We start from the raw sequence: 14,754 nt of genomic DNA, 5'->3' as shown, positions 1-14,754 counted from the left end.
CATAAAGAGTAGCTATGCACTCAACCGATTTGTGCCTCGGTGGTCACAAGCTCAAGTAGGTCCTCTATTTTTAGCATCTCTTCGTGAAGTCTCTTCAAAAATGCTCTAATATAAATTAGATGAACTTTTTTTTTACCATGAATGCTCATACTAAAATGAGCAATCAACTTACTATATAAATCAGAGAAGTAGAATATGAAGCCAAGTTCTAAACTATGGTACCAGGATCGCATTGATCCACGAAATATAGTTAAGAGAATTTTATACATTATATTGTTATCTTGCATCACCAAATTAAGGCTACTTCTTATATTTTACAGATGTTCTCTAGAGTTAGAGAGGCTATCATAGTTATTAAGATTCATTTTTATAGAGATAAAATCCTTAAGGAGGTAAGTGTTTAACACACTATGACACAATGACAAATCTCTTGTCTAAATTTGTTCTCGTTATGGTATTTTATGCTCAAGACCACTTGAGTGAGACTCTAAAGAGGAGTGATAGTGACGATGATGGCTATGAGCATAACTAGTTAGGGCCTTAACCCCTAATTTATAGAGATCGTGTCTAGAAGTAGATCCTGACTCTTCTTGATTATCGCACATGCACACGCGACGTGATAGGACATCGGGGTCAAGTCACCACCTAATTATTTGGTTTAAAGTCACTAAGAGACCCTGATAGCATAATAGCTTTGAGATGCTCTTAAATGGCTAGGACAACCTCAATAAGTGCTCTTATCTATTGAGCAAGTTGACGGAGATCTATAAAAGTTGATGAAGATGGTGAAAAACCTTGGAAAAGATGTATGAGATGAGAAAATGAACTAGCTTTAGTTTAAATTCTCATAGAAAGCATCACTAATGAAGTTGTATAAACTTCAATAAAGAATCTAGCCTTTTTCACGGGGTAGACTATGATGTTAGGCTGATATTTGCGCTTAGTGTTGGGCTAAACTAGGGTATTTGGGTCTGACTCTTCTCCTACAAAACAAGTTCCCTATATATCTCGGGAACCTTACGATACTTAAATCAATAAACAAATGAGAGAAAAAATAGAGAGTGGGAAATGAAAGTGTATGTAGTGGTCGAGAGGTCTTGTATTGATTGATAGATGACACGTGTATTTATTGACCCTACTATCTATGATCACATGATTTTTTTTACTAGTAGCTTACCCATCTAGGATAGTAACCTGTTTAATGATATGTAGGCATGATAATTATTCACCCAACCAAGACTAAAAGAATATAACATATGTTTGGAAATCCATGAAAAGATAAGACTAGCACAAGAAATCATAAGAAAAAATATCTACGAGTTGAATGAGAGCAAGCAAAGCATTGATTTTCTTTCCAAAATCCCTAGGACTGGTAGCAAAGCTTTCTTTTTCATTTGTATTTTATATATATATATATATATATATATATATATATATATATATATATTGAGTTGAGGACTCTTAATTTACTTTTGTATTTGTATTTCCATAAAAAAAACTAAGAAAAAAATTATATTGAATCCCCTAGCCCAGGAAGAAAGGTTATATATATATAACAACTAAAACAAAAGGAGGATTCAATGTAACCCCTCTTATATTTTTTTATTCACCACTAAAGTGTAATGATCATTTTATCCTTTCCATAAAAAAATACATGCCTTTGGACTAGGGTTATTTTGGTATTTTCATAAAGTGCATTAGTCATTACTGATTTATTTAGAGGTATTTCCGTCTATTCAATGTTTTAATGAGCAGTAAAATAACCAAAATCCCTTCAAGAGTAAAAAAAAATAGTGGTCTCAGAATGGGATATATAGGTATTTTTATTTTTTCATACACATTATAATTATACATGTATTCTTGGATGCAAGACATTGAATTCATTGTGGTGGAGATGATGGTAGTAATAATAATAATAATAATAATAATAATAATGGTGATAACAATAATTTTAATAATGATATAAATAATGATAGTGGTCATAATGATAGTAATAGTGATGATATTTCTTATTAATAATAGTAGTGACAGTGATTTTGATCATTATTTTTTGAATTGTTATGTTTTAAAAAAAAAATTGTATGAATAGATTTTTTTTAATTTTTTTATTTAATATTTAATTTTTTAAGAACTGGATTTCATGATTTTTCTAAATTGAATATTTCAAGTTTAATGACTTAAGTCACAAATTTAAAAAATTAACACGTTTTAAAAGGTTTTAATTTTTTTTTAATCTGGTTATTTTAATCATATAATTTAAACCACATGTTTGACCGAATATCTCGACTTAGCTTTATTTAGTGTTTCTATATATTTTTCATAAACAATTTTTTATATATTTTTTTTATTGATTTTTAGTACTTAAATATTATTTTTGTTTTAAAAAATAATTTATTCCCATGGTGAAACGCCGAACACGGTATATATATAAAAGCAGAGTGTAATAAAATTGTTGTAGCTACAAATAAAAGGTTGGTGAGTTTCCCTTTAGATAAAAAGATAAAAAAAATAATTATTATTGTATCTTTTCAGTTAGTATCCTAAATCTTTAGTCTAGAGTTATTAAATTTTTTTATTTAAATTTTTTCTCATCTCATTTTTTTCAAGTTTATTTTATTTAGGCTCTGTTTATTTAAAATTTGATTTTGGAATACAAATTATATGGAAATTTTTTTTAGAGAAATGGAATAGGTATTTATCATAATTTAGTGTGTCATAAAAATAAATATAATGTTTGATTGTAATATAAAAAATAATCTGAAAAACATTAATGTTTCATTCACTAGTTCGCTTAAATTTTACAAAGAATTGCATAGTTTGGAAAATATTTTTCTACAAACAAAACAGAATATTAATAGTCTATATATATAAAAATGGGACAAGTAAAAAGAAAATGTGACGCATAGACACGAGTCATCAATGAAAATCTTTTCGACGACTCATTAGTTTTCTACGGAAAATCAGGTTAATATTTGAACGGTCGGTAAAGCACGTGGAACATTCTAGATTATCAAGACCACCCCCCATTCTAAGCTTGCACGTACCTCCTGTCAAAAGTATTGGTCCCCCTCTTTATACATCTGTAATTTTTCGCCTATTTTTGCTACCAATTGAAGAGTTTTAAATTGTAAATTACGTTGTCGCTAAAAAAATTGAGTAACTATAAATAAATAAATTATAATACATAAATACACACGCATGCATGTAACATACATACATATATATATAAAATAATGTAATCATATAATATAATTTGACAAGTTTCTTATTAAAGCTTAATTAAGCATTTTTCAAATGTCTAACAAAAATTTAAAATTCAGATTTTTCTGTAAGATATTTATTTGTTTGATATTATAATAGCTTTTGTGGTTTAAAAACATAGATTTTAAAAAAATATTTTTAGTTATAGTTTTTAAAAAGTAGATTTTTAAAAATACATGTTTGGTTAAAACTGTTGTGAGATGAATTTTTATACTTAAAATTAATAAAAAAAAAAACAGACCTTTCATTAATAAAAAGCAAGTTATTTTAGCATCTATAAAACCAAGATTTGTAACATAATTATATGTGGGGGCTATTGCAAAAAAAGAAGCTATTTAGTTTACCTAGCGATTTTTTTATGTGGTTGAGTAGAAATCAGGAGTTAAACAATACCAAATGGTTTTTTAAATATGTGTGTTTGTATCACATACAATAAAAGATTAATTTATTAATAAATAGGAAAATATTTACAATTTTTTAATTGAAGATAACTAAATATACTAAGGTGTTTTGAACAGTGTCAAACATTGTCCAAGCACCGTAAACTAGAGTAGTGCCATTTTTTTTTTTACTTTGGTCTCTTAACTTTTTTTTATTGTGTCCTTTAGTTGCAAAATTAGAACCCAATTGCATCAATTTTATTAGCTAGGGATAAAATTGAAAGATAGATGACCAACTTAGAAAATGCGCAGAAAATAGGTAGCGTGTTTAAAGTTGACATAAAAATACATTTTAATCCTCTAATTTATAAAATTAGTTCATTTCTGTTGTTTTTAAGTCCCTGTTCTTTAAAGAGAGAAATTTTCACCGGATTCTGGTTTAAAAAGAGAAAGTCATCGTTTTCACATATTTCAACCACTAAATTGATTGATATTGGTGTCCACGGGTTCCGTTTGATGAAAGGAGTTGAATGGTGATTGTTTCAATCCTTGATATTACCTAAAAAAGTAGATTAAGATCAAGAAAGAAAAATCTAACCCGGTTTGATTTCATGTTTTGGGGTTGTTTTTGGAGTTTATTAGGTTGATAAATTGATTTTCTAAGTGTTATGAGGGTGTTTATAAGGTATTTCTTGGTAAAAATTGATTGAAAAAAAAGATTTGGGGCTAAAATATCTGTCCTGATTTTTCGGTCACTACATTGGTGATTCGATTATGGGCAAACGAGCATTAAGTCGTCTGCTTTAATATGTGACGTGTCACCTGATTTATTTATTTATTTAATAAAGAACCCCTTAAAAAATTAAAAAAATATAAGGTAAATACGCTTGAGCTTTTTTTTTCATATGTCCGGACATGCTAGGCTGTTAGGCCCGCGTACTTGAGATTTTTTATGGGTGTTTTTTGCAATTATTTTTAGTCTTTATTTAGATGCAAAATAAATTTATTTAAAAAATTATTAGACCTGTTTAAGCCCTTGGCGCAAATCACTGATTCTACGGGTCGTGCACAACATGCTGGGTTGTTTTTTAATGCATTTCCCCTTGAATTTAAAAAAGAAAAAATAATAATTTAGCCCTTTGTTATCATTGTTTTTTTTTTATTTAACTTCAAATAAGAAAAAAACAATTTCATCATTTTTTATCGCCTAACTTTAAAAAATTATGCCAAATTAAATTTTGTTTGTTAATCAAAGCTGACTAAGATCAATATGCTATGATATATTTTTAAAGTTCAACTAAAATTCTATCATAACTCTTTTATTTTCTTCTAGATTTAATCTGATTTATGGTTAATTAAGACCCAATGAATGTTCGGCCGGGAAGAGAATGAGGGAAAGAAAAATAAAAATAAATTATCTAGTCGAGTTAACTTATTATGATCGTGTATCGTTACAATTTTTTTTTGTTTTCTCATTTAACTCCCTCAGTTTTTTTTTTTTTTGTTTAATCCTTTGGCAATTCTTTATTTTCACTTTTAAGTTCGAGTTAGACAAGACTAAAATGACATAAGTATTTTTTTTTAAAAAAACTAGATCATCATTTGAGTTAGGCAATCAATTTGTTGTTCACCTGCTTGATCAAACAAGTCACACCATTTATACTTTTTTTAACGTGGTTATATATTTTTTATATGATACGCATTGAAGCGTGAGCTCAAGACTAGTTTGTTTCTATAGATTGATTCCAAAATTTATATTTCTTGGTTTAGAAAATAAATTGAAATTATAATTATTTTGTGTGATTCAAGGGCAAACACTATTAAAAAAAACTTTGAATTACCAAATCATCCAAGATAATCTAGGTAATAAAATTTTAAAAATGGTTAATTTGGAAAATTTTGGATAATTTGATTAAAAGAAAAAAAAATCAAGTTACTTAAGTTATCCCAATTAATTTAATTTGGTATAGTCAAAAAAGTTTTGGGCCTAATTTTATCTAGTTATTGAAATTCATTGAGGAATTTTAAAAATAGATTAAAGGGGCAGTGAGTTAAAGTTTTGGGTAATCCAGGTGAATTACCTAAAATATGATTTGAAGAATAAAATAATTACTCTAAATTCAAATATATGGAAAAGATTTTGAATAATTCAAGAAATTATATGAAAATGATAAATGTTTACTCAAATATTCAAATATATGATTAATAGCCCCTTGCAAAAACGAGCCTCTCAAAGCTAGAGATCTGCTGTTTATTTTAAAAAAACTCTAAAAATATATATTTTATTTTTTAATTCTTCAAAGTATAGTATACCAGGCTAATGTGGAAAGTATGCTTTTAAAATGATATCAGGAAAGTGTTTAATATCAATTAACATACAAACTAATTTAAATATATGCCTTATTATAAAATAAAAAATATATATTTTCTTTTTATTCTACCAATCATCCCATTTTCTTATAATATCATTTTTTTTAATTAATTGACACACAATTCAAATACATATCAAATAATAAGCTAATACAATTTCTTCATAAACCAAAAACAATTCAACAAACCTCAACAATTTGAATACCATGTTACAAGAGAAATTTCAATTTATAATGTATTTTGGAGTGTAATTGCGGTTGCTTTTCAAAGTGTTTTTCATTCATAAATGTATTAAAATAATATATATTTTTAAAAAAATCATTTTTAATATCAGCACATTAAAATGATCTGAAAACACTAAAAAAATATTAATTTGAAGTTAAGGAAAAAAAAAATTTAAATTTTTTCAAAAATCCTTTTTAAAACGCAAAAATAAACAAAGTCAAGTCCCAACACAAATACGTGAGGTAGGTATATATATATATATATATATATATATATATATATATTATCAATCAAATCCTTCTTTTTAGTTTTAAATAACCACTTAAAACACATATAATCTTTTCTCTCATGAAAAGATCAATGCATTGATGAAAAATAATGATAAAACATATTATGTAATAAAAAAAGGTTCCATGTTTCTTTATATAATTGAATATATGATGTGAGTTTTACATGATCCAAAAGGTTATAAGGAATTTGATCGGCTTTGTTTGGAAAAATAATATCACATAAGTTTCACTCGAATACTTAATAATTTTATTAATTGAGAATTTCAATTGATAAATTAAAAATATAATTGGAAAAGAAAATACAGCAGACCTAATTAAAATGACCGCAGTAAACTGGGACAACTTTTTTTTTTTTGCCTAATATCCAAATCCAAATTAGAAAAGTAAAATAGATTTTTGGAGTAGAGTAAAAGGTAAAATAGAATATAAACTTTTCTTTCTAAACAAGAAACGAAGTTAACCCCTCTATAAAAGACCAAACACCCAGCCAGTCCTCTAGAATTAGATCCCACTATTAATATTAATTTTCGAAAAGAAAACAGATATTTTCTATCCCTCTGAGTTCTGCCTCTCTGTCTCTCGACCATGTCTAACCAAGCTGAATCCTCTGACTCGTAAGTACATCATTACTTGCACAGATCTACACTTCTTATCTTTTGTATCTTTCGATTTCGATTGTAAAGTTAAAATCTTTAATTTATCTCTTTTTCTTTCTTAATTTGTGTTTTGCAGTAAAGGAACAAAGAGGGATTTTAGTACCGCGATTTTGGAGAGAAAGAAGTCTCCGAATCGTCTTGTTGTTGATGAGGCTATTAATGATGATAACTCTGTCGTTTCCCTTCATCCTGAGACTATGGAGAAGCTCCAGCTCTTTCGGGGTGACACCATCTTAATCAAGGTTCGATTTTTCGATCCAGGATTAATCTTTGAGGGTTCTTTCTTGTTGGGGTTGGGTATTTTCTTATTTATGTTTCTGATCTGTTTGGGGTTGATTGAGGTCGAAATATGTTTTTCACTTGTATTTGTATACGGGTTTATGATGTTTTATGTTGGGTTTTAGGATCTGTGAATTGGGTGTCTTTGGCGTCGCTTATATCGATATTTTGTTAGGGTTGTTGCAGATGAAACTGTTTTTAGGTGAGTTGGGGGTTTAGTAGTTTTCTAATGAGCGAATACTTTGTCAAATTTCGTTATTTTGGTTTGTTTTATTACTAAATCAAGGAGATTGAATGGAGGATGTATATGTATGTTGAATATGGAATTAGCTTTCGTTGGGGACTACATATTGTTATGATTTCTTGTTCTTATTATTTTAAAGATTTCAAATTTAGTTTATAAGATTTATTAGGAGCACATTCACTTCTCTTTTCCATGAGGGATGCATGGGTATATTACTCTTGTTCTCTCTCTACTTGTATTTGTTATGTAATAACGTGATTTTGCTTGAATTTTTTATGACATTGTGGTAATGGTGTTCTTTGTTGATGTTCAGGGAAAGAAAAGGAAAGATACTATTTGCATTGCCCTTGCTGATGACTCATGCGATGAACCAAAGATCAGGATGAACAAGGTTGTGAGGTCAAACCTGAGGGTTAGGCTTGGAGACGTGGTATCTGTACACCAGTGTCCTGATGTCAAGTATGGAAAACGCGTGCACATCTTGCCCATTGATGACACAATTGAAGGGGTCACTGGAAATCTCTTTGATGCATACTTGAAGCGTGAGTTTTTTCTTAAGCCTTTTATTTTCAGCCAATATCAGTAGTTAAACTGTGATACTACAACTAGTCCTTAATGATGGATTGTACTTAAAGGCTTATAAGCTCTACATTTGGAATTCATTAGGGAAAGTTTCCTTATGTTAACAAAACAATATTTTTTTATCTTCTCAAGTTTGAGTTTGTCTTGAAAGTTGCTATCCTTTTAAACATGTCTCCTATGATTGCTTTAATTTGTCCTTGTTTAATTATAATATTTTTGGCATCTGAACTTGATATGTTTTTGTGTTACTTGCACTCGCTCAAATCACTTTTCTTTTTGTAAAGGTTTTAATTTCTATGTGGGGTCCTAGTTTTGCACATGTTTTAAATTTTTGGTCTGCTCTTTCTACTAAAAATTGTCTTATTGACGACCTGTCTCTGATTAATTTTTGCAACCCCCCTAACAATCCATGCTCAAAATCTCTTTTTGTGTGCCTGTGTGTAGATAGCTTTGTTATTTTGTTTTGCATGTATGAGATGATAGTTGTGATGTGTGAAAGAAATGGAGGGTACCTTCTTCATTCTTCTTCATTCATTTTTTAATGAGAATTTTGCTGCTATCAGCAGTTTGTGAAGGAGTACTACTTGATATATGCATGTGGAAAACCCAATGGCTAATGATTTCTGCTGCTATCTCTTACTGCACTTGATTGTTAATGTAGAACTTTTTTGAGATTGTTGAATCTATAAAATATCATTGTCCATTTTTCTTGTTAATACTTTATCCTCATAACATAACATTTTCATTTTTTTTGGTATTTAAATTGCGATAAGAAAAGTTTACGCTGCTAGTTCTTTTGTGGAAACTGCAAACATGGTTCTTGCTATTAGTCATTCTTTTGTTTTACAGTTATGATATCCTACATACGATTACGTGTTAAATTCTTTTTGTGCAAATGATGCAGCTTATTTCTTGGAAGCATATCGCCCAGTGAGGAAGGGTGACCTCTTCCTTGTACGAGGGGGAATGAGAAGTGTGGAATTCAAAGTTATTGAAACTGACCCTCCGGAGTACTGCGTGGTTGCTCCAGACACTGAGATCTTCTGTGAGGGAGAGCCCGTGAGAAGAGAGGATGAGGATAGATTGGATGAAGTTGGTTATGATGATGTTGGTGGTGTTAGAAAACAAATGGCTCAGATTCGGGAGTTGGTGGAGCTTCCTTTGAGACACCCACAACTATTCAAATCAATTGGTGTTAAACCACCAAAAGGAATTCTGCTGTATGGACCTCCTGGTTCTGGGAAGACTCTAATTGCCCGAGCTGTTGCAAATGAAACTGGTGCTTTTTTCTTCTGTATTAATGGACCTGAAATTATGTCAAAGTTGGCTGGAGAGAGTGAAAGTAATCTCAGAAAAGCATTTGAGGAAGCAGAGAAAAATGCACCTTCAATTATATTTATTGACGAAATAGATTCAATTGCCCCCAAGCGAGAGAAAACAAATGGAGAGGTTGAGAGGAGAATTGTTTCCCAACTTTTGACACTCATGGATGGACTAAAATCCCGTGCACATGTTATTGTCATGGGGGCTACAAATCGGCCCAATAGCATTGACCCTGCTCTGAGGAGGTTTGGGAGATTTGATAGGGAAATTGATATTGGTGTTCCAGATGAAGTTGGGCGCCTAGAGGTTCTTCGTATTCATACTAAGAACATGAAGCTTGCTGAGGATGTAAGCAACAAACACAATTAACCTTCCATGCATTCCTTTTCTGTTTTTCTATTTTTTCACCGAAATTCTGGGTTTTTATGCAGGTTGATTTGGAAAGAATAGCCAAGGATACCCATGGTTATGTTGGTGCTGACTTAGCAGCTCTTTGCACCGAGGCTGCGCTTCAATGCATCAGAGAAAAGATGGACGTGATTGACTTGGAAGATGAGACAATAGATGCTGAAATACTCAACTCAATGGCAGTGACTGACGAACACTTCAAGACTGCTCTTGGAATAAGCAACCCATCTGCATTGCGTGAAACAGTAAGTATTGACCTTGAGATGTTTGGTGTGGGTATCATTTGTTTTCTTGTCTCTGACTAAGAACTTTTGATCAGGTTGTTGAAGTTCCTAATGTTAGTTGGGAAGATATTGGTGGTCTTGAAAATGTTAAGAGGGAGCTCCAGGAGGTAATTGCTGTATTTCAACAGTGTGCAATTGTTAGTGTTTTTTGTGTTAACTTTTATAACTAAATGTAACTATTGTGCTGTGTGATTTAGACTGTTCAATATCCAGTGGAGCACCCTGAGAAATTTGAGAAGTTTGGAATGTCACCATCAAAGGGAGTTCTGTTCTATGGCCCTCCAGGATGTGGGAAAACCCTTCTGGCTAAAGCTATTGCCAATGAATGCCAGGCAAACTTCATTAGTGTCAAGGGTCCTGAATTGCTTACAATGTGGTTTGGTGAGAGTGAGGCCAATGTACGAGAAATTTTTGACAAAGCTCGCCAATCTGCTCCTTGTGTCTTGTTCTTTGATGAACTTGACTCAATTGCAACTCAGGTATATTAATTTATCTAGAGTGCGGTCGAATGTGTTACCCTTTTCAAGATCTTGGTGATCAACTGGCATTTGATAAGATTGTTATTCATTAAGCATGCATGTATGATTCTAGGGTTAATCTAGCAAGTCATGGAAATGTATTTTATTTTGCCTCTTTCTTACGCTGTTCTATACCACACTTGCAGAGAGGAAGCAGCGTAGGAGATGCTGGGGGTGCTGCTGATAGAGTTTTGAACCAGCTTCTGACGGAGATGGATGGCATGACTGCAAAGAAAACTGTTTTCATAATTGGGGCCACAAACAGACCCGACATCATAGACCCTGCCCTATTGCGTCCTGGGCGTCTTGATCAGTTGATCTATATCCCTCTTCCTGATGAGGAGTCACGCTTTCAAATATTCAAATCTTGCTTGAGGAAATCACCAGTCTCCAAAGATGTTGACCTCAGAGCACTTGCCAAGTACACACAGGGTTTCAGTGGTGCTGATATTACAGAAATATGCCAGCGTGCTTGCAAATATGCCATAAGAGAGAACATTGAGAAAGTATGCTTCAGATTTTTTTAATGCTACCATCTTCTTATGTTTTCCCTAGTTAGCTGTCTTGTTACACAGATACTTATTTTGGATCTGTATTTTGTAGGATATTGAGAAGGAGAGGAGGCAAAAAGAGAACCCTGAGGCTATGGAGGAAGATGTTGAGGATGAGGTGGCAGAGATCAAGGCAGCACATTTTGAGGAATCCATGAAATATGCCCGTCGGAGTGTTAGTGATGCTGACATCCGGAAGTATCAGGCATTTGCTCAAACACTGCAACAGTCAAGAGGGTTTGGAACTGAATTCAGGTTTGCTGAAGCTAGTGCTGGGTCCGATCCGTTTGCAGCTTCTGCTGGCGGAGCTGATGAAGATGACCTTTACAGTTAAGTTATCGTAAAATGTCTAGGCTTATAGATTTGGGCCCTAATATGTGTCTCTGGTTAAATCCATGCATGTTTACTGAAAGTTCCTTGGGATTTTATTATTGTGACCAAATTGGCCTTGCGTTTTTCAAAATTGAACACTTCCTTTGACTCCTTTCAAGTCAAAATTGAACATGTTATCTTATTTTGAAAGATTATTAATGATACTATCTGAAACTAAGTTTCCTTCTAAATTGCCAATGACTTGCGAATTAATTACCATCAAAATAACCATGTGATTAGCTACTTGGAAGTTGATAGAAACAGAACCGTTTTATGGACTTGTCATGCATTAAATTGCATCTTTTAGAATCCTCCAATGGAGAAATCGTCGATTGTGCACTGCAAATTTCAGTTTCCTGATCAAAATATCATGTAATTTTTATCGTGTTGGGCAAGTAATTTCTTGGGTGAAGAATGGGATATGGACACAGAAAATCGAAAGGCGCCTGATTGAATGAATTATCATGTGCCTATTCGGTCCTAGACGGTGTTGGGTCGTGTTCGAAGCCAATGAAGGGCTGCTGACTGATTGAATGAATATGTCGCCAAAATGGAGAAATTGTTTTGAATTTGCGACATGCAAGTTTATGTATTGATCTATGTTTTACTTTAGAATGGATTATTGATTAACAAAGGGGAGACGGTCAGAATCTGAAGAAGAATACTAAGAAGCAAGAAGTCCTTTGATAAACTCGAGATATCCCGGTTTTCTATTATTTAAGATCTAAGCATCTGTCACTTCCACACAACTAAAAAATCGTTCAACAATATTTGGTTACGAGGCTGACTGCTTGTTAGTTAAACTTTATTTATTTTTTATTTTTAAATTGATTTAATATATTAATTTTAAAAATTTATATCCAACAATATTTTATTGCGGCAGACAAAATGGAATAAAACTAGCTGTGTTAGCTCGGTGAAGAGAGTGCAATTATTCAAAAGCTTTTGTCTCATAACTCTCATAGGGATTGCTGCTGATTTTTTCTGGGGTTTTATTCCTTTCCTAACACACTCGGCCGAAGACTTAAAATTTTGGCAAAATAGCATGGAAAAAAAAATATTAGAAAAAAATAGTGTGGAATAGACAGAGGCACGAATCTCATTTGCGTCTTTTATTAAAACATGCGAATCTAATTCGTGTCTCTATGTAAAATAGGCGAAAGAAGTTTAACCTTAAATTAACCTCAAATACAAATTCTAAACTACCCTAAATTAACCTCAAATACTAATCTCAAATTTCTAATCCCTAACCATTAACATTAACCCTAATTTCAAACCCCAAAATCTTAAAATCAAATCCTAAACCCATAATCCTTCTACACTCTTAAATCCAAATCTCAAACCCCTAATCTCCCATCTCAAACCCCAGACTTTTAAATCCATACACCAAATCTATAATTCGTAACCATACCCCCAACTCTTAAGTCTAAACCCTAGACTCTTAATCCCCAACCTTAAACTCCAAACTCTTCAATCCATACCCCAAACCATAAACTTCAAGCTCTTAAATTCAAACCTCAAATTCTAAACACAAACCTTTAATCCCTAAACATTATTAACACTAAATTCAAACCCCAAAAATACACCTTAAACCCAAAAACATATAACAAAAATAGGTGGATATTATTAGGTTTAAAAAAGCACAAAAATGAGATTTTTTTACATTGATGTAATATTTTAAAGTTGTTTTTGTTTGGTTAATATAACTTTAGTTGATTTTTGCAATAACACAACTTAACAATGTGCCACAACAATCGTTCACTTGTAAATGTCACCGTATTCGTTAACTTGAAAATGTCTGCTTCGCAATTATAAATAATTTATTGTCGTTAATCACATGTTCACTTGTAAATTTATGACTTTAAATTCTACCTAGTTGTCCAAAATAAATTTGAATGTTCATAATATAAAAGATAATATTAAAATCTCAACCTGACAATCCCCAAACAATTATAAAAGTATAATAAAATATACAAATAAAAAAAAATACAAATGCATAACTAAAAAAATAGCACAACATAATTCTACTATCTATCTATCTATGTCTACGATGATGAGTCAATGAGCTAGCTTCATCAATATCACAGCTTCCTAATGTCTGAGTCATCTCATCCTCCGCAACATCATCATCCAAACATAATGTCTCTCTAAACATTTCAAGTCTAAAGCAACATGAGTTGAACCAATGAGATGCATAATAATGAGCAAGTGTATTATCTTCAATGTCACAAAGATTAGCAACGACTTTTCAACCATCCCATAATAAATTGTCAACCTAATTTTCAGCAAATACATTTATTAATCCATAAATAAAACACATTTAACATCACATATTAACTACAAAATATATGAAATACTTACAATATTTTGAATTTGTTGTGCATTTGGTTATAATCCATGTTTTCACATGGAAAAACTTGTGTTGGGTTTAGAGTGATGACATGTCATTTTATTTCCCTAATACCACTCTATGTATTCATCCTCTAAAATAATTGGTTATACATCCGCAAAGATAGTCTCTCTATGCATCACACTATGCTATGTAATGGAGATGTTGGTTCATCCAATTATAATCATCATGCCTACCCCGTCAACTAATGACATGCAACAAGTCATTTGTATCTATATCAACTGGGATGTGCTGCCGCCAACCGAACTGTCGCATTACACGATCTAGACAATGCAACTCAACAAGCATAAAAAAAAATAAATGAGACCTTTGTTGTCCATAAGTCCCTGTCTGGTTTGTATATAGGAGTAACCAACAAGTCATCTTTCGAATAATAATTCCACACAACTTATCACACCATCCATAATGCAATTAACTATACACATATTATACATAAAAACTAATTAAACCAATAATTTTATTTATGAATTATAGATGGACACAATCGCTAAAGTTGTTGTTTATCCAACTCGCTAAAATAAAAAGACAAAATACATGTTGGATTATTTTCATAGTTTCTAATCCCAAAACATCTGACATTTAAAATCAATAAACTAATTAA

At 31.5% G+C, this 14,754-nt stretch overlaps 1 protein-coding gene across 1 annotated transcript; it reads left to right on the top strand.

Moving 5' to 3' along the window:
* The first annotated feature begins 6,973 nt into the window (after positions 1 to 6,973).
* On the top strand, positions 6,974 to 11,934 carry LOC7467628 (cell division cycle protein 48 homolog). The gene is made up of 9 exons (XM_002323436.4): positions 6,974 to 7,140; positions 7,259 to 7,424; positions 8,019 to 8,247; positions 9,192 to 9,958; positions 10,042 to 10,263; positions 10,338 to 10,409; positions 10,500 to 10,781; positions 10,967 to 11,326; positions 11,424 to 11,934. Exons 1-9 carry the CDS (start codon positions 7,112 to 7,114, stop codon positions 11,703 to 11,705), a joined length of 2,409 nt encoding a protein of 802 aa, XP_002323472.1. The 5' UTR covers positions 6,974 to 7,111; the 3' UTR covers positions 11,706 to 11,934.
* The last annotated feature ends 2,820 nt before the right edge of the window (positions 11,935 to 14,754 follow it).

The sequence above is a fragment of the Populus trichocarpa genome, chromosome 16, assembly GCF_000002775.5.
Source record: "Populus trichocarpa isolate Nisqually-1 chromosome 16, P.trichocarpa_v4.1, whole genome shotgun sequence".
NCBI lineage: Eukaryota > Viridiplantae > Streptophyta > Magnoliopsida > Malpighiales > Salicaceae > Populus > Populus trichocarpa.
The sequence above is the reverse complement of the archived record's forward strand: the minus strand, read 5'-3'. Positions and strand labels throughout refer to the sequence as shown.